The following is a 20527-nucleotide window of genomic DNA, read 5'->3' as shown; positions in this document are numbered from 1 at the left end:
GAATAAAATCAAATCAAAATAATTAAACAGTTAGTGCATCATGAATAAATCGCAACTTGGGCGTGATTTGGCCACCGGAGGCAGCATATTACTGTCGTACAGACACAAACAAAGAAGTTTCATAACTACCGTATTTTTCAGACTATAAGCTGCTCATTTTTGCACAACAAAAGCCTCTTTTCTCTATCTGACAAACTGCTGCCTGTTTTGTATTGAGTTCATTGACACGATAAAGCACTCTTCCTGAAACAGCCACATACACTAATCATGATCATGCTCTAACTACTAACATCTACTGACTACATACTATTTACTCATATACAATAGTTCAATTACTGCACACTTTGTTTGACCTTCTTTTTTGTCGCGTTAGCCTCTGAAAAACACACCCGCACACACAGACACACAAAGGCATGCACACACTTAGCGCTGTGATATCTGCAGTACTAAGTAGAATCCATTGGGGTCTGATGAATAATTAAACCTCGTATGGCAGAATAAGACCAATGTCTCGCCATGTTCTCTTGACTGAAGAGCACTCGGCTGTGCCTCTCCACTTTCCGCGGAGTGAGAGTAGCAATCTGATGAACAATCTGATAAGGAACTACAAAGTCGAACTGATTTTTAACTATGTCAAATTGTGTGAAAAAACAACTTGGAAAATCTCTTCACACCATAATTACACTGCAGAGGTACAGTGGTTTGAAAAAAAAAAATACAAGCTGAATTGTCTGCACTTGTCTTTCAGTCTGTTGTAGATGTTGCGAGTGTTAATTGACAAAGGTCAACTATTGGCGTACACTGTTGCCTGTGCACCCTATCAATCTCATGTCCACAATTACTTACAAGTAGGTCACCTTTTAACATAAAACCTCACTTCCTGTTCCTTTTGTTTTTCAAATTTAAATGTGTGTTGAACATCTAACAGGGAAAGACACAGTTAAGAGTGAGACAAAGATTTATCACAAGTGATAAAAGTCCAATGTATTGCAAATTGTAGTCCATTCCCCCTCCATTATATTGAACCAGGGAATAAAACAGCCAGACTATATCAAGAAAAACAAACAGCTGAAAGTCAACAGGATTGAAAATGAGAAATACTAGACGCAAGTTGGTGACGATGACACGCAGAGCATTTCAAATATATGTTTTCCTACCTGAGCTATGCGCAGGGTAGATTTCATCAATCATAGCTGGATGGTGAACTAATTTCATGTGCTGAGGTAAAGGTGCGATCTGACTGACGTGTTCTTTCACCTCTGAACTGTGGAGTACGCTCACCTGTGAAAAGACAGAATACGTATATCATTTTGCTTTCAGACAAAAGTTAATTTCAGTTTTTACATTATCTCAAATTCACACCTAAGGTCAATTTAGAGACCTCAGTTAACCAAACTTCCTCAATACAAAGAAAATATGAGTGCGGAATAGATTTGCCACAACTGTTGCCTTTTGTCACACATGATCTCAGTAGGTTAGTTAGAAAAACACTAAATTTGTAACCCTCTCAGCATGTTAGTTCCCATTTCAGCTATATATCATTCTTAAAAAGTAATGCTGGGATTTTTTTCTTAGTAGTTACAATAACACATAATCAATGCAACACCAAGCTTTGGGTTAACAGAAAAATAACTACATACACGGTTTGATATAACTTTTCTATAATACTGCCTAAATAAGTTCCTAATAGATTTTTTCTAAAATGAATAACATGCAAAACATGAGGCAATTATGTAATAATACAAGCAGAAGATGCAGTACATTTATACATTTCTCATTTACAAGCATCTCGCTAAGGCCAGCCATAACACTATTATTGCCTGGGGAGAAAATGAGTTTGACATCCCGGCTATAAAGCACAAAGCGAATTTAAGTGGAACAAGCCTCAGAACCCAATTAGTAACTTTATGGCAGAGTCGTTCACATTTTAACAGAATGTGTCATTGATTTTTAACTTAATGATACTTTTACGATTCCGATGTGCAGGCAGTGAATATTGGCTGCTCTCTCGCTCATTAATGATCAGGCTAGCTGTCGTTAGACTGACCTCCAAGTTCAATTCATTGCTGGTGTAGCGTCCGTTGAGCTCTGAACATGTAAGACGGAACCTTCTCTCTGTGAGCTGCGTTGGTCGCCAGTTGTAGTAACGCACTTCTCGGATCACGTTTTCATAATTAGCCATGGACTCCACACCTACAGTGACATGAAAATAAACAAATCTGAATGCTCACTGTAATAAAACATAAAATATAAAGCATAAAAAGAACAAAGCAGGTGCATCTCAATAAATTTGAATCCAAATATCGTGGAAAGCATAAATTCAGTAATTTAATTCCCAAAAGTTAAAAAAGTATTATAACCTGAAAAAACAAACCAACAACAGACACTTTATGGTTTTGGCCACAGCCTGAGAGAAAGATAAAATAGTAATGCATGAGTGCTAGTCATGTTAAATCAGCTTTTGTATTTTACATTAAATGTTGTTTTTAATTCGATAATTGGGTAGTGGTAGATTACTTATTACTTAATTAATCTGTATAATATACAATATACAAATTTCACTCGCTGAACTGACATAAAATGAATGAAATTAAACATTTCTACGATATTGATTGAGAAGCTGTGAAATATACACATACAAGTTCAGGGAAACTAATGCATCTTGTATACTAAGAGTTAATAGTAACTAACCATATACGGACATCCCAGATGTGGAATTAGTGGCATCTAGGTGTTTTCCAAGCAGAATGCTGCGCTGCAGCTGGAGTGACTCCTGGTCAGGCCTCAACTCTTCACCCAACACCAGAATGTCGCAGTAGTCCAAATTGTGAATGATCTGCTCCAGGCGTCCTTGTCTTTGCTCTAAATAAACACGCACGCACACACAGCTTTTTAGATCATGTGAACTTTTGACGCAACTCCTACTGTATAATTGAACAGATTGTTGATGACAGGATAATTTGCACATTTGGTGTGCTTCTGTCGTTCTCCATTGCGGTTTTCCTCTGAGGTGCATACACATTCTGAACAACCAACAGCAGAAACTGCAACACAGTGTCTCCTAGATGATGACACCAATTACTTGTGGCACACACACACACGCACGCATAGTGTCTTAAGAGGCTGTTAAATGTGCAAAGCTGCTCTCACTCTTGGGAGGAGACAGTGAGGAAGAGCGCTGGGTCATGATGCAAGTACTTAGACTCGAAGTGAGACTGCGATTGCTGTCTGAGGGGACTCGTTACTCCAGCAGCTTATAGCAGTGTGTGTATTTGTGTGAGTGTGTTTGGTTGGGTCAACAGAGATCAAGCAGAGAATAGGGGATGAGTGAGCGAAACAGTTTGATGATTTGCGGTAAATCCTGACTTTTAATTAAATCCCTTTATAGTTGAAAAAAGTTGTAATTCAACTTAAGGAAAAAAAATGCATCTTATTTATGTTGCATGCATGTTCAGTGGCTATTGTGCATGACATCACAAAATACATCAATATATCAAACTATCACCAATTCAGTGCGTTGCACCACAGTCCATCAATTTGGACGACATGCAAGAAAAGTCTAGGCTGGGGGACGTGCGACAGGCAGCATGTAATCTGGGCATTAATTGATCTGCAAAGTGCTTCACAGCAGCTTTTCCACATTTTCAGTCATAGATGTCATTCGGTCATTGCCTTGTGTCTTGCACCAGTATTCCCTCCAAACCAAGGCCTGCATTATAGTTAGCCTGTGTATTAAAACTACCTTTAGCTTTCTATAACAGAGAGCCTTTTTGTTCACATCATTTCCCCCATACATACTCCCTTTGACTAAACAAGTTTTAATGAGGTTAATTATTTTCTTCTTGATAATTTAAATTGCTGAGATGTACTGTTTATCCAGGAAGTTCCAAAGCTAAGCTGCCATTCAAGTTAAAGATGTCATCGGAAACTTTCTTTCCCTTATTCAATCACAAATTTTAAAGTTTTTTTTTGTACAGTTGCAAAAAAAAGTAGATGGACCCTTTGGAATGACCTGAATTTCACCCTACCCCGCATAAAAAGCCATAACAATACACAACACAAACATATTTTTCCACCTTTTGTTGATTCAGTAAAATACTGCAAAGTCACAGTGTGGTATTAGTTTAAGAAAAGTTTATGTACTGTTCACTTACATTTCATGAAGAATGTATGCAGGAAAGAAGATATCATATTGAGTTGGACAAAGATTGGGGGCTTAGTCTGTAATGTGCAGTGGAAAAACATCATGTGGCCTACAAAGAAGAACGAGTGGCATGAAACTTGCCAGGCTGAAGGAAATAATGAGGAACTGTTGAAGTGACATTGTACTGAAAGACTTTGAGGCAAGGGTATGAACAGCGACAAAATGTTGATTATGAGTTAATGAATTAAGGACCTTGGCTGGCCTTGAGAAAAAGTATCCAACTAAGCCTTGAAAAGATATTCCGAGATGGAAAAGGGAAATGAAGCAGCGCCAAGTCTGCAGTAAATGAATGACATGGAAAGCAACTAAGAGGACAATGAATGATTAAATGGGTCTAAAAGAAATGTATTGCCAGGCTTTAAAATGATTTTTTTCTTGAATCCTTTAAACTTCATGCGAAAATGAGATCGGCTCATTAAGGAACTTCAACTTGTGTGTCCCCGGCACATTCACTCTGCTTCACCCTCTTTCGTTCCAATTGTTTCTTTCTTTGGCTTCCAGCTAATCACTTTCCCCAGCTGCCGGCTCTATTTCACTGGCAGGGAGAGCTCCACTACACCAACTCTTAAAGCATGATGCTCCTTTCTGCTCTGCTTCCTTCACTGCCTTATTCACAATAGAGGGCTCAGACCTCCTTCACTCTTATCTCCTCTTAATTAGCTCTGGGCCAGGCCAAATCGGGATGTTCCTGCCGTGGCGGTCAGGGACAAGAGGATTTAAATACTCAATTTTCAATGGTTTTGGTGAGTGATTCTTACAGCCGGTCGGCACAGGTCTCAAGTTGCGCTGACATCAGTACTTGTGAGGGTGTATTAGAAGTGGAGGAGCTCATGTAGACTAACCTGTGTCCCCTGGGGGGAGCCCTGTAAAGTGCTGCTGCAGGAGTGAGCAAGCAGATCTGCATTCAAAAAAAAACTTTTAGCTTTAATTACAGTTTACTGCTGAGAAAATTGGGCTCTCATCCTCAGATGCTACAAGTACCATGGCATAGGGATAGATTAAGATGTAAATACCAACAGAGATAATACATTCATCAATAAGTAATCGTTTCGCTCAAGGGATACAAAGACACACACCAGTGTGTGTATGTTTGTGTTTTCCTGTTGTTGAAGATATGCTTTGGTAAACAGATGGACTTGAGGAGTTTTCTGCAGCAACTGAAGTGTCTGTCCGGAGTTTGAGATGGACTGCGGGCTAGCTATCAGATGAGTCTGTAGTCTATTCTGAACTCTGAAGTCTACAAGGAAATTGGATTTCAGTAAGAACATGGAATCCATTAATGCTCGAGTTTGTTTTGATTGTCATGATTCACAGTGAAGTCAATCATATATCGGCATGGACTGATAGGAAGCCACCAACAAAGTAAATCTTTCTTCAAAATTGAAATCTATAAGCTCGACTAAAATTTGTAGCTGCCTACATTGATAAGGCAAATGATTTGTGGATGATGATGTTATGGCCTGACTAAACAAAGATTGAACTATGTGACCGCAGTGACCTTTAGTATTTTTTACGGATTCAATGTGAGCCTTTGAAACACTGTTTCAACTATCAAGGATGGTGAGTGTATGCCTATAAAATAATAACTACTATCAAATTCTTCAAATCCATCTCAAATCAATGGACACTGAAATTTCCAAATTCTTGAGAAAACTAGCTAATCAATTAAAACCATAATTATACCATTCTTGCTTATGGGAAAAGTACAGTCTGTACACTTCTGTTTTCAACTGTTTTTATGCTCATTACATCATTGCAAAAATGAGCCTGAAATGCTATCTAATTAGAATCTTATGGAGCTTAAGAACCATTTGAACCAAATCTGTGTTTCACAGTTGCATTGTTTTGGTTCTTGGTGTGTGAAAACCTTTGTAGAATTTTTGGTATCTCTCAAATAAATCTCCCACATCTGAAATGGGTTGAATGAAATTTGCTATGTAATTAGGTTCAGAAGTTATTCAGATTTAGTTCATTATTAATTAAATAACTAATTTCCATTCAATATGAAAAATCCCAATGACATATTCTATCAATTTCATCCGTCCATTTTCCTACTCGTCCTAATTGGAGTTGAGGTTGAACTGTAACCTATCCCAGCTGATTTTTGGCAACAAACAATCATGGAATATATCTGGACAAACTCGCATTCACACTCACATTCATCCCTCAGGATATCTAAGCGTCTTCAATAAACTGATAATGCGTGATTTTGGAATGTGGGAAGCCGGCGCCTGTATTTGTTACCCTGAACCTCAGAAGTGCAAACAGTTGCTTGTCTGCCTCTGACCATTCCATCTCTGTCAATTGATGTGCTGTGTCATCACTATGAAACCTCTGTCTCCTTGCACGCCATTAATTACTGGTGTAAAGACAAGTCCACATCTGTGCATGTACACCCATCTTGATACCTCTACAAAAAGGTATAGTAGCTTCACATATATCGTCTGACTGATAGATAACTGAGACTACACGTTTAAGTGCAAACTCGTGGTCTCTAAAAAGTGCTGCATATCACATTTGACACTACAGTATGTTACCTGTGTTATGGGCAGCAGCATCTCCCCTGTTGACCGTGCTGATGATGTGGAGCTGCTGGAATAGCCTAACACCTTTCGGCCCCCTGAGGTCAGAAGCTGGCCAACTCTGTCTTTCTAATCCGGTGATGGTTATCATGGGCTTGCTGGGCTGCAGCACCATTACTACTGCTTCAATGTCAGGGATGGTGAGACAAGTGTCTTCACCAAAACACCTATGAATGAACCAAGAGAAAAAGTTTAATGAGAGGATGTCTGTTATACTAATCAGGTACTGATCTGATACAGATATTTTGTTGAAATACCCCTCATGCATCTGGTAAAGGTACAAAAACGAGTTTATTTCAAATCTTAGCTTCGTAAAGAATTCTATTTATTTATATATTCATTTATATAGTTATTTATCCTATTATACTGTTAATTTTATACTTGAAAGAATTACTTTAGTGCCAGCTGTCTCAATATCCCTTCCAGGATGCATTCAACCATCATCTGACAGCTTGCAGGTCCACTTGGTTGTAACTCCTCGTTGTTATAGCATTGTTGACAAACGTCATGTCTAATTGCACCAATATTCTCCGCTCAATAAAATGGCGCATGATAACGAGCAGATATTCTCTGGTAGAATGTCACAGCTAAAATGCTTGGAACAGTCCACAGTGGGTTTACATGACACGCAGTGAACACCAAATGACCAAAAAGGGTGGAGTAGTAGTAATTTCATTAAAAAAAAAAAAATTGTAGTCGTTTAATTGCTTATCAACTCACTGGACTCATTTTAACATTTTCATTTGAATATCATGTTTGTATTGTATTGTATGACATCTAATCTAAAGTGTAATGCAGTTTTACTGCTACATTCTTTAAGAAGCCTTACCTGAGTAAATCTAGTTTTTTGAGTTATGTGAAATGATCTCAGCGATACAGCTACAGTATTATTACTCCCAGTTCGTCATGCAGCTCTTTGTTGAAGCACGTACATTATTTATTTCGTTACTGATTTCATAACCGCATTCATTAATTTCAACCCCTCCCACAGCAAGAGTGCTTAGCTCCACATTTCCTCCCTCTGTACCTGGATAGTGCTTGCCTGCAGCACCGGAGGAACAACACCGTCTTCTCTCAGCCTCATCATAAATGCCTTGTATTGTGATTTACCCTGAAGTGTTTGCAAGATTCGTTGTGTTGCCACAACTCTACCATTTTCCACAAACGAAACAACTGTCAGACTGAGTGACTGACCAGCAGCATGATGCGCCCATAGGATTATGCATCATGCGGAAGAAGAAGTTCCTAACATTTCACTTTTAGACACATTCCTAATAAATAGTTCAGGACCCTTTCATTCCTCCGTGTTCCTGCACATAGATTATCTCAAACGACTGCACTATCCAATGTGCCGATATATTTACTTGAGATGTTTGATTGGAGCATAAAGATCTGTTAGCCCAGGTATCCATATGTCATTATTGATCCACACATCACATCTCAGGCCCTTACTAGAAAGTGCAGTTATTCAATAATATGAACAACACACTGTAGTCATTCATAAATGTTTTCTCCAGTGGTCAAGCAGCTAGCTGCGTGTCTGCTTTGTCTATAGTGATACACAAATCTTAAGGTTTGACATAGTGATGTGAGCTCTCAACAGTCCATTCAACAGGCACGACAAAAAGTATTGCATTGTATCCTCAAATGTCCCTTAAAGGGTCAGATAGACAGAAAATGTGAAGTGCAGACTTAGTAGGTGGTTAAAACCTTTCTGTTAACTAGAATCAGATCCAAAAGTTGGTAAGTTCCGAATAGCGCTAGAACATATCTGAAAAAGTGGACAGTCAATAGGAAGGTTTTGGAATATTATTACGTCTAGTCTTTAGGAATTATATTTATTCATTTTATATAACATTTATAGGGTAATACAGACATCTTCATGAATAAGACCATAATTTTAATTAATTAATCATGGATGGAATTCCTTTACCATCACAACTGCATGAGAATGAAGTCGCTGTAATATTTCATAGTAATATGTCTTTTTAAACCTTAAATAAAAACTGGAAGTCGATCATAATGATACACCTACTGGAGACAATGATTACTCCATTATATTGAAATGACTTGCTTGGATGATATATTTCTGAATTAATATGTTCAAGCCCTGAAAAACTTTGCATATCATTTCAGTCCCTGAAAGTACAATCATACAAGATGAATGATTGTTCTCTGACTAATCCATTTGTAAGTATTTGGATGACATGACTTTAGGTGTCTAAATGTCTCATTTATCAGTCCAGTACCTCTGAGGGAAACAGTTATCTTAAAATGTCAAAGTAATCCGTTAATTTTCCTGCCTGACAACTGAATGGGAAAGTAAATATTGTCTCTTAGTAATGCCAGTTGTCGGAAGCTGTCTTTTTTAGAAACAAAAACTAGCTGATCTCTTCTTGCTTTTGTTGAGGGAAACCGTACAAGTGTGTGTGTGCGTTTGTGCGTGCGTGCATGTGTGATATGACTGAGGGCAGTACAATGATGCAGTGGGTCGGATGCCGTGTTTGCTTAGCAGAGCTGAAACATGAACCTGGAGGAGTTCCAACTTAATTATAAAGAAATATAACAAAGGATCCTAAAACAACTGTTTTGGTAATTAGCCCTAATTACTTTACTTTGCCGTTATTAGAAATCAGCTAAAACAAACATAATTGAATTTGGAGTCATTCCGAATTGTTTAACTGTTTATTTGTGTGGATTGATACTCTCTATGGAAGTTGGCGACTGCTAATTTGTTCATGGTGGAAACAAGTAACTAAGAAGAATCTGTCTTGTGGAGAATACAATGGAACATACATCGGCAGTCGTGTCAGCATCATTAGACAAGTTCACCTTTAAACCGAAACGACATGACAAACACTACAAGAAAAGCAATGCAATAAAAAAATGCAGGGCTTTTCCCAAATATACTTTTTCTGAAAGACATACATTTTGAAAAGGCTGAGCTGATTTGACCGCTACCTCCGGATCAGTGATTCTTTCTTCACCTCTCGTTTTTGCAGTAAACAAAATACGCATGCACATACGCTCAGCAGTGAGTTTTGGTAGAAGAGAGAGGTGTAAAAAGGGAGATTTCAGGTTGGGCTTAATGGCTTATATTAATGCATGCAGAACATCTGAGAGATTGCAATAAAAAGTCTTCAATGGGTACAAAAATCCCAATGAAATGAAGGTATAGTAAGTGATGGCAACTCAAAGAAAAGAAAAACAAAGTTCTTATACATACTGGACAGTAGTAGAGATGCGAAGATGTCGCACTCCTGGAGTGGGAAACTGTCGAGAGTTTATGTAGGAGACTTTTCTCACGGCAACATTCATGTTTTCTAAATCCTCTCCCTCCATCACCAGGATTGACTGAGCTGGGTTAAAGTGAAACTAAGAACAAACACACACGCACAAACACATGTAAATGTGATTAGTGTGACGGCACGATCGAATGAAACACATTTACTTTTTCCTCAAGAGTTTCTGAGCTAAAACTCATTTGAAAATGGCATAAAGGTTAGAATTGTCACTCCGGACTAGTGAAGCATTAGATCACAAAAGCAAAGCTGTTATTTTCAAATGCAGTTGAAGAATATGGCCGAAGACCTGTAAGAATTATACTGAGATTAACTTGGAGGAACTGGGTCAATTGGGTCAGTGACCATTAATAGCATCCACATTTAGACATAGAAAATGCTTAGTTGAAAGAAAATGTATGAAGAATTGCATGCAAACTGAAGTTCCCTGAAACACACAATTTTCTATTTTATCCTTTAATATGAACATTGTTCATGTTTTGACAGCAATCATCTGTAAAGTCTGGAAAACCAAGAACAGAAAATGAAAATGTACCAATTTACCTTGGCTTTTAGCAGTAGAATGATGAATTGAATAATGATTGGAATGGCTGCTTCCTTAGAGAATAAACATAGATGGGTTGAAGTTTTGGACCATTCAAACAATGAAAATGAACCCTGCGAACACCTTAGTCATCAACGAACTTGAAGCAGATGCTCTTAAATTTCATTAGGGAACGTCATGAGGAACTATAAAAGAGTAAACTGACATCCATGATTCTTTTTTTTAAAGAAGTGAAAAAAAAAAGGAAAGCAATATGGACCAATAGTTTTGTTGGCTCTCCTGCATTCACAACTTGAACATAGTTATTTGTGGCCAATCTTCCTTGAAAGATGGTTTGCTGGTCTGGTGATTTTGGGCTCTTAGCAGCACCATGGGGGTCTTCACACTCAGCCATTCCCCTGTTATTTCCTCCTCGTAGGTTTCCTTTCTTGCCATCGTCCTCATATCTACTTCTGCAGCTGCACTTGCTTTCTTTTCACTTCCTCTAGTCCCTTCTTTCTCTGTTATTTAGCTCTCATCGTGCTGTGCCAGCCCTCTACAGGCTAGCCAGGTGACATCCCTAAGCCACACACAGAATCATGGCAGCTGAAAAAGTAAAGAACCTCTTAAGGTAAACTTCACTACACTCATCATTCTCACATCCCAGGTGACGCTTGCCACATCTTGTGAGTAGTGACAAGAGTTTTTGTTTCTCTTCAACTTTGAATATACAGTCAATGTTTTATTTATGTGGTGAGAAGAGAAGAACAAATATTTGTTGAACTGTGAACAATATAAATTCTTTTAAAATAGACAATGTTTAAACTGTGCAACTTTGTAAATTATGGGCACTGTGGACATGGACATGCATTCAGGGGTAAATAATTACAAACTAGCTACTGCTTGTTGAATTTTTGAAGGCCTATCCAACTGTAGTGTCTCCGTCTGATCACTAGGGGCATCGTGTAAATTGTGCAAAGAAAGGACAAAGAAGAAATAAGAGACGAACAAGAAAGTTGTGCCGTTTGGCAACTGGCTTTGCAAGTAGTACATACATGGAAGTCATTCTAAGTCTGTGTGCTTAGGTGTATTTAAAGTGAATTAAAACAAAAACTATTGCGTAGCGTCTTGAAAATACTTCACTGATTGAACCTGACCGATTGGAATAGGTGACTGGTTTCTTTTTATATTCTAATATGATAAATACAGTATGATTCTATCGCAAGAAAACCAATGACTTCTAGAAACAAATAACTGTAAGCCGGTTCTTTTTGAGAACTTGTTAACGGAACTTGTTAAGCTGCCTTGTCTTGTTGTCTGCTGTACCTTGATGTTCTTATCCAAGCTTTCAAGGGAGTTGATGTCCAGTCCTTCTTTGCAAGCCTGCAGACAGGAAATTACTTTTTGACTCTCAATCTTGCCTGGTCGGATGGTCAATCCAGATAAGCTGCCTCTGAAGTACTGAGTAAACCTTGGCTTGGTCACCTCACCACCTAGACATGGACAGGTCACAAAAAACAACAGCCAATATTAAACCTCCACCATTAATGCTTCATTTTCAGTTCTGAATATCAAAATAAAACAAGCAATGCATTTTATATACGAAACCAGAGAAGCGAGTATGAAATGCCATAAAATCATATTAGAACTGACGATGACTCGTTTTTAATTTGGCAACTAAAGTGAAATATGGGCTTTTCTGCTTCTACTCTTATGCTTTAAGTAAATTATCATGTTTTCCTGAGTCGTGAGTTCCATAGAGATCCATTTGTAAAATAAGTGTGAAATCAACTTTTTGTAGGAAGTAGCATTTTCATTTGCATTTGTATTTAATATATATGATAAAATCTATTAATCAGAGCCATGTATTCATTCATATTCTCATTTGTAGAAAGGCAAATGAGCTGTCTATGGTTTAAGTGCCGCCTAGCAATGCATCTGGCTTTCACTTCTATGAATTTGACGACCTTCGTATATAAAATACAAACACATTATTCTAACTCATTATTGCCACCATCACACAACTATGCTATGCCCCAGTTCGCCTCTTTCAGATGGAACACAGAATACAACAAAGCATGATCTGGAGAGCTTTCAAGTGAGACTTCAAGAGGTGCACAGTATGGATTGCCCAGTGTGGGAAGATATATTTAGCTGTCTTTTAAGCTTTATGAGACCAATACTGCAAGATTGGTTCACAAAGTGGTCAGGTAAGAGCTAGATCACGAGTTTGTATGCAAGAAAGCTTCATGTACAAAATGGGGGTAAATGGTGTCAGTGAGCTGATTAGAGTTATCGCATTCTCCACTCCCTACACCAGAAATAGCTCAAATTGCAAATGTATCAAGTGTGTTGCCATATAAATGATAATATTCATGTGAAACTTGAATTTGAAAGTGTGAACTTTTAGAAGGCAGGTACCGTATTTTCCGGACTATAAGTCGCACCAGCCATAAAATGCATAATAAAGAAGAAAAAAACATATATAAGTCGCATTTTTGGGGGACATTTATACAAAATCCAACACCAAGAACAGACATGAATAGGCAACAACAGGCTGAACGGTACAGTATGCTAACGTTACATAAACACATAAACGAGGAACGGAGAACGCCTGACATAACCTATTAAGAATTATTCAAATAACTCTAACATGAATAACAAATTTATCGAGCCATCCGTGTCACTCCAAATCATTAATCCATCGAAATCTTGGTCCTCTGTGTCACTTATAAACACCTCCGCTGACTCCGGAAGTAGATGCGGCGCTGCTGTCAGACTCATCGTCAGTTGCAGTTCCAATTATTCCACAGGCCTAGCGCGCCCTCTTGTGGTTTAGTGTAAAAAATACATGTGAAATTGTATAATAATGTGTTAATAAATACACAAATAAGTCGCTCCAGAGTATAAATCGCACCCCCGGCCAAACTATGAAAAAAACTGTGACTTATAGTCCGGGAAATACATTAGTTGAATATTTGAGAAAGAGGATATAAGTCAAATCACCGTTGAATTGCTCTAACCTACACAGATTGTCAAGTAGCAGAACAAATCAGCATTCAGTCTTGTTTGCAATGCTGAGTGACTAACAATGATGAGCATTGCGAAGAGCAATCAGAATGGTAACAGAAGCAATCATGGTCAACTACAACTGAAGTCAAGGGGAGCCAAAGCCTCATTTCAGCATCCTTCCCTGCACTTTGTCAGACAATGTCCAGCTTGACCCAGTTCACCCTAATTCCCAGTTCACTTTGCAGGCTCATGTATCATTGCTCGGAATGATGTATCAGTGAGCTCAAAAGCTCAGTCTGAGCAGTTGGATCCACATCTGACCACCACAAGAAACAATTGATCATGCACTTATTTCCTGGTGGTGAAAACGTAAGCAATGTTTTACTCCCAAACTTGCCACATTTAAGCCATAATCATTTGCTGTTATTTCAGTTGACGAGTTTCCTCATTGTAAGTAGAGCAGATAGTTGAGATTAAGGGTTGAGTATATTCTGTTACCTCACACACTCTTCCAAATAAAAGGAAACACAATATCTAGACCTGTGGAAACTATATTAACCCTTTTTTCCCCTCCCTCTTAACTTTGCTTAGATCTGTGGGCCATGCCTGAGACTGCTCTAAAAGATATTTTGCTAACATTCCAGTAAAGAGGAAATAAACTTCTCTTGGGAGTCTGAAACACCACAGTGTTGTTGTTACTAACATTGCCATATTAAAATTATTTTGAAAAACTGCCAAGGAGCCTTAAAAATCACGAAAAATCAAGCTAACTTGTAGTGTGACCGCTGATGTGCTGAAAGTTTGTCTTGTTGTTTTTAACTGGCAAACACCACATATTTTTCTTACGTTGACACGTTTGAGCCTGAGAATCGTTAAAGCTTCTCGTGGCCGGGGTATATCCCACGAGTCGTCGTGAGCGCGAGCCAACACCTTGCATGCAAGCCAACCCAGGATCCTCTCTTCCAACAGACCCTCGGCTGGCTCGTCTGCTGTGTTACATCCTCGTTCGGGTTGTGTTGATGTGTGGGTCCACAAAAAAGTCAACAATTTCACATGCGGCCAACTTCACCTCATCCACAAATAGAGATCTTCTTGCTGTTCTTTATAAATATACTTTGCGTGTGCAGATCTCTGCCATGGAGACGGCACGTCTCACTTGCGCTGAATTAAAAGAGAATGAGGGCAGCAGCTTCAATTAACATGAAAATGCCAAAAGAAATACAACTCCACCCTGGAGGCTGCAGTAAGCCGACTTCAGTTTTTGCTTGCTTTGCATGCTCCATGTGAGAGCAAAGTTCATAAAGCCTTGTTTTTTCAAGATAACGATCCATTCAGATGTTATCTGGATAGGCCACAGATTGACGAAGGTTTCTTGAGAATTATGAGCTGCCGTGGAGCAGAAATGATACAAGTGAATATCCCACTTTGCAGTGACTGTTGTTTATGAGATGATCATTCCCTCAGCTCACTCTACATCTTCCATGTGCTCACTGAAGCGTCTGCTCAGCTTCATTTGCATCTAGGAGCAGCTTCTGATGCTGGAGAGGCTAGAGAGAACTGGAAATATGATCACGACTTGTGTCTACTTGTGTGAAGGCCAGTATTTATTGAAAACTGGGAATAACTCTCATTACTTACTGTAAATATAGAAGCGGTGTTGATGATAATCAAACATGGCCGACTCTTCCAAAGGTTTCAGCTAACATTGACATTCTGGCTATTTTTATACCTTCATATAAAAACATGCATATGATAGGGCACTGTGAGGTTTCTCCTGCTTTAACCAATGCAATTTAAATAATGATGAGGTTTATTTAATACTAGGGTATACTAATTTCTCCCAGAACATCGGATTTGAATTAAACCTAAGATAATCTAAGATGTGGACTGAATATGTGATATCTGATTATTTTTGTTGTGCATACTTTGCTGAGAAACTCGCGGTATCTTTTCTTTGTGTATAGTTTCCATCTGTTTATTTCTTAAAGTAAGGTTGTCAGTTCCTGTTTCTGCTTCTATTTGTAAATATTGCTATTTAAATGAAAATGCATGATTCAGTTCGTCAGATAGTTAATAGTTCTCCAAGTGATATGCAAATAGTTATAGAATTGTTTTTTCTAAGTGCTTTTACCACAGCATTACTGCTATTGTCAATAGACTAACATATTGTGAGTCTTAATACAAATATTTGAAAATATATGAAAATTGTCATTGCTTCTATGGTCAATTGAAGCCATCAAACGATTGGTACTTTAGCATCCACATATCAGAAAACATACGTCTAATAATACTGACAACATATTTTCTCTGTATCTTGTGAAAAAAACTACAATTTCATTTTAGTTTACTGCATTGTATTGTATGTTTTTGCTCAAAATGATTCAATGGCTAAATCCACAAACGCTAATGCTGTCAGTATATCCGTATATTTCAATGAGACATGCTTGGGGATAATTGCTATTCATTTTCATCAACTGATGAAAATAATTTATTGCAGGCCATTATTTCACATTTACTTTCATGCACAACCGATTAATGCTTGTTCTCAGCTGCTAATGGTGGGTTGGTACTGATTTAATTACCGTCTTACCAAAGCGTACAATCTTGTGCCACCAAGCTCAAAGTTTCATAGCATAAATATCAAGAATGTGATCATTCTCAATTACATTTACTTGCTGTGGTCGTGACAGAATCTATTTACATCAAACTATGCTGACTGGCCAGTTAATGGCTATGAGCCATGAAATTACATCAAGGAATATAATGAAAATGTCACTGCTACATGCAACTAAGCTTTGTTTGGACTGACATTTTCTTTCTGTTTGCTTTGCACCCATTGCTTGTCTACTCATGCTTTCCGGTCTGAACTCTTGACACTATACAAAAACAAAGGTCCCTGCAAGGAGGTTTTGGTACACGCCTCTAAATCGATGATTTAATCAATCAGGGTTTGGACTACACACTGTTGCTCCCTGAATCTTACAATGTTATAATACTAAGAGAAATAACTCGCAAATTTTGATATGATCACAAATGTTTTTCATGATTATTGCTCTGTGTTGCTGTAGCGGTGTGTTTATTTAAAAAATATTGACGAGTGAAACATTAAAAGTTGTAACTTCTTAAACTTCTTTTTTTCCAACACATTGATTATTGCTAGTACATATCCGCATCATTATATTATTGTTAAGATCGGAGAGATCAGAGGCGTAGCCAAGCCGGGGCGAGCCGGGGCGGCGCCCCGGTTAGGACTCCCTGTGCCTCGGTTGAAAGAAATCGAGCTTTTTCGATTCTTCATTTTCATGCCGTTTTTTTCTTTCGGTCTTGCGCGAATGTGCTTGCGATATTCTATGTGCGCGATGTTATCCATTCACCGTTTGCCTCCCGGACCCGGATGTTGTTTTAGCGATCAGCGAACGGCGTGGGTGATGTTTTTTTCCTGTGGGCGTGCGCCCCTACTGGAAAAATTCCTGGCTACGCCTCTGGGAGAGATGTTATTAGTGAGTCACTCTGCAACTTCCTCTTCTACTCCGAATATTTGGGGAACCATTTAGGTGACGACCATTTCCAAAAGGCCCCAGTGCACAAAGCAATATCCATGATAGCATGGTACGATGAGTGTGCTGTATCAGACGTTTCCAGAGCCCTGACTTCACCCCAATTAAAACTGTTCAACCTCCAGAGATTATGAGCCAACACCAGTGAACTCTGAGCTCACAAATGAAAAGCTACATGTTTTATTGCTCCACTACGTGTAATTGGTAGTTGTTTTAAAGTGCCATTTTGTATTTCTGTTTGGTAGTTAAAATTAAGTGAGAATTAGATTTGTAAGTTTTTCCAATATTTTAAACACCAAGAGTTAGCTAGGCATTCAAGTCACTTACATGTGAGTAGTCAGAGGTTGAGTCACTATTAAGTCAGTAATCATCGCCTCTGTGGCAGCAAATAAAATACACTTCCTACAAGTGTCATTCCCACAAAGGGATTATGAGAAAAGATAGAGGAGTCAAGTTAATTGCTTAAAAGATTGACAGGTAATCGTTTCATATCATAATTAAGTGCTGGGGTAATCAAGTACGCTTCTCAGATGTCTGACCGGAACCACGTAAAAGGAGAGTGTGTATAATCTGAAAAGCAAAATAGTTGGGAACTCTTATCTCTTTGAATGTAACATCAGCAAACGCAAAGCTCAGTGATTTCAAAAGGCAATCTGTAGTGGTTAATGGCACTTTGGTCTGGCACTTTGCATTGTCACTCTTTTTCAAGAGTCAAAGAATCAATGACATGCTTTTTGGACTATCAAAACAATTGTAATTTTACAAAAAAGTGCTATTTTTTGCACCCTGATGTGATTCGTGTCAGCTATTCGTTTAGAGGACATTTTAATTGTATGACTTTACTCCGACTGGTTCAATCATTTGTCAAAGACAGTGTCCTTTGTAATTAAATTGTTCATTCAGGACCAAAGAACAAGTGCCACGCTTTTTGGTTCCCTTAGTAATGATGTGTCAAAAGAAATATTAGTGATATCGTTGGGCTTGCTCTGATATTAAACCAGCATAATGCCGCATTTAATACCAATTTTACTGTGACTCTGATCTTAATCTTTCACGTTTCAGATGTGAATCAATTGCTTCCCATTTAGTTAAAGACAAGACTGATAGCACAGAAGGTCTGAGTATGCAGTTCCCAAGAAAAGGGACGTGAAACCTGTTATCCGATTAAAATGGCCATAAATTTTGAGCCAATTTTAATCTAAGTCACAACAATTGACAAACAGCCTGCTTAAACGAATATCAAGCAAAGTGCAGGGTTGAGAAAGGATAAGAGCTGCTGATGACTTTTCAAAAACATTATTGTAGGAAGGAGTCAATTAGTCTACTGTCATCAAATTGAGTATATAATAGAAGCCGTGTCCTTAAAAAGCACATTTTCCATTCTCATTGCCCAGCATGTATCATACTTTGCACAAAAGAGCTCTCAGAATACCCGTAATTAGAAATTGTGAACTTATTGAAAAAAAAAAAACACAAAAGTATTTCTAAAAGCTTAAAAGCTCTTGTGTAATAAAGTAAATCATTAAATAACGATGAATCATGATCATTGGATGACACCACATACAAAGACACTGCTGCCAATTTCCCCCCCAAAAATAATGAGGTTTTCAAAAGAACACCTAGAAGTTCCACTGCACTACTGGTAAACTGTCAGTGTAGATAGAAGAATGCAAAAAAAATTTTGTTTGGGAGGAACAAATGACACTTTGTGTGAAGAAAAGATGTACAGAAATGTACGAGTGGAAGATGCATCATGGGTTTGGTACTGCTTTGCTGCCTTGACGGAAAAAAATACTTCCAATTTGTCAGGCTGAAGAGAAGATGGGTGACGCAGGACAACAACCCCAAAGTCAAAAACAGAATGATTTCAACATTGTTTCCTACCCAGAGTCCTGACCAAAAACCAATTGAGATTCCGTGGCATGATCCCAAAGAGCGACTCATGATTATGATCAGGCTTCTGCAGAGCTTGCTGATGAGCCGATCATTTGAATCAGTTGTGTTGTAGGAGGGGAAACATCTAAAACATAAAGGCTAGTGGGCCTCGAGCACAGGATTTGGACTTCCCTCTGACATGGCAAGTGCCTCACAAGCAAGGGGGATTCTCACTAACCATCTGATCCTCTTGGATTACCAACAAAGAGAAAACCTCCCTGAACCTTACATGAAGGTGATCAATGTCCAATCTTGTGTGCCTCCATCTGTAAGGATTCCCAATGGGCATCACTTAAAACACTTCATTCTAAAGCACCATTATTCCCCAAATGTTGAAATTTCAGCCAAGCCCTTTGCAGCCTTAAGCTTCTGAATGACCTTGTTTACATAATGAATAGATTGCCCAGTAGCATTTTTCAGGCTGGATGCCAAACACAACAAGAGTCAAATAGTACATCAGGTCTGGTGTGCTTTGCAGCCTATAAAATCTGCCTTATTTTACATCCAAGTTGCTTTCTTTCTGTTTCACTCTGTGAAGCATATGCTCGTTGCAACAGTTTGCAGGTTTTTAATATATCTGTGCTGATGCATCTGTATTCGTTCCTTGTGCCCAACATAAAATATACTTTCTATTGATTTTGCTCCTAATCACCCCATTTTGTCTCATGAACCCAAGAAGTGTGTGCCTATTATTGTAACTTAGATGGACATGAGATCACTTTTACCACCAATGTATGTAGAAATTGAAGTGATTCCAAAAGGTTCACATACTCGTAGTTTTTTTTGGAGAACTGTATATGAGGAGGTGCATATATATGTGTTGTGTTTTTATGTTGGTCTGTCCTCTCCTTGGTTCCTCTGTATTGGGTACTCCTCCTTTAGGACAATGTGGTGAATACACAATATCAGCATGAATAATTTGGGATTTGTTAACTAGCTCTGAATTATCTATACTGTTTGCCATCATTAGTGTTGCAGGTGAACTGGAGTCTCTCAGCTGACTTTGACCAAGGTGCGGGGTACACCTTGGACCAGTTGCCAGCCAATCCTGGGCAAGAAGCCAGGCCAACATAAAACTTGCATTGAAATATGGATGGCCTCAAGAAAAGTTTCTGTAACATGGCTCGCAACTCTAATCACAGAAGAAAGATTCTTGCCGACTTTTGATTCAGCTTGCAATGGAAGAAACACTATATTCCTTAGAACTATGAAACGGTCGAAATGAAACTGAAGCAAATCTGATCACCTTGCCAGCAGGCACCAACTGTAAGTTGTACGTCAATCTGGGAAGGATGGATGGGCCAGTCATCTGTCACCAGATAGGGATCATATGTCACTCCGTCCACGTAGAGTGTCACCGCTGGAAACTCCACGTTGATGACGTAGTAGTGCCATTCCTTGTCGCAGATCTG

The 20527-nt window shown here is 38.5% G+C and overlaps 1 protein-coding gene across 1 annotated transcript in view; it reads right to left on the bottom strand.

Moving 5' to 3' along the window:
• The window catches only part of LOC119133092 (calsyntenin-2-like), a 138304-nt gene that overhangs the window by 3223 nt on the left and 114554 nt on the right, over nucleotides 1-20527 (bottom strand). The window contains exons 9-15 of the mRNA XM_037268765.1: nucleotides 20362-20524; nucleotides 11938-12104; nucleotides 10013-10161; nucleotides 6742-6953; nucleotides 2692-2862; nucleotides 2048-2193; nucleotides 1158-1281 (exon numbers count right to left, since the gene is read on the bottom strand). Of these exons, the coding sequence (XP_037124660.1) occupies nucleotides 1158-1281; nucleotides 2048-2193; nucleotides 2692-2862; nucleotides 6742-6953; nucleotides 10013-10161; nucleotides 11938-12104; nucleotides 20362-20524 (1132 nt within the window). The remainder of the gene's footprint in view (nucleotides 1-1157; nucleotides 1282-2047; nucleotides 2194-2691; nucleotides 2863-6741; nucleotides 6954-10012; nucleotides 10162-11937; nucleotides 12105-20361; nucleotides 20525-20527) is intronic.

Source organism: Syngnathus acus, chromosome 13 (assembly GCF_901709675.1).
Source record: "Syngnathus acus chromosome 13, fSynAcu1.2, whole genome shotgun sequence".
Classification (NCBI taxonomy): domain Eukaryota; kingdom Metazoa; phylum Chordata; class Actinopteri; order Syngnathiformes; family Syngnathidae; genus Syngnathus; species Syngnathus acus.
This window is presented reverse-complemented; position numbering and strand designations above follow the sequence as displayed.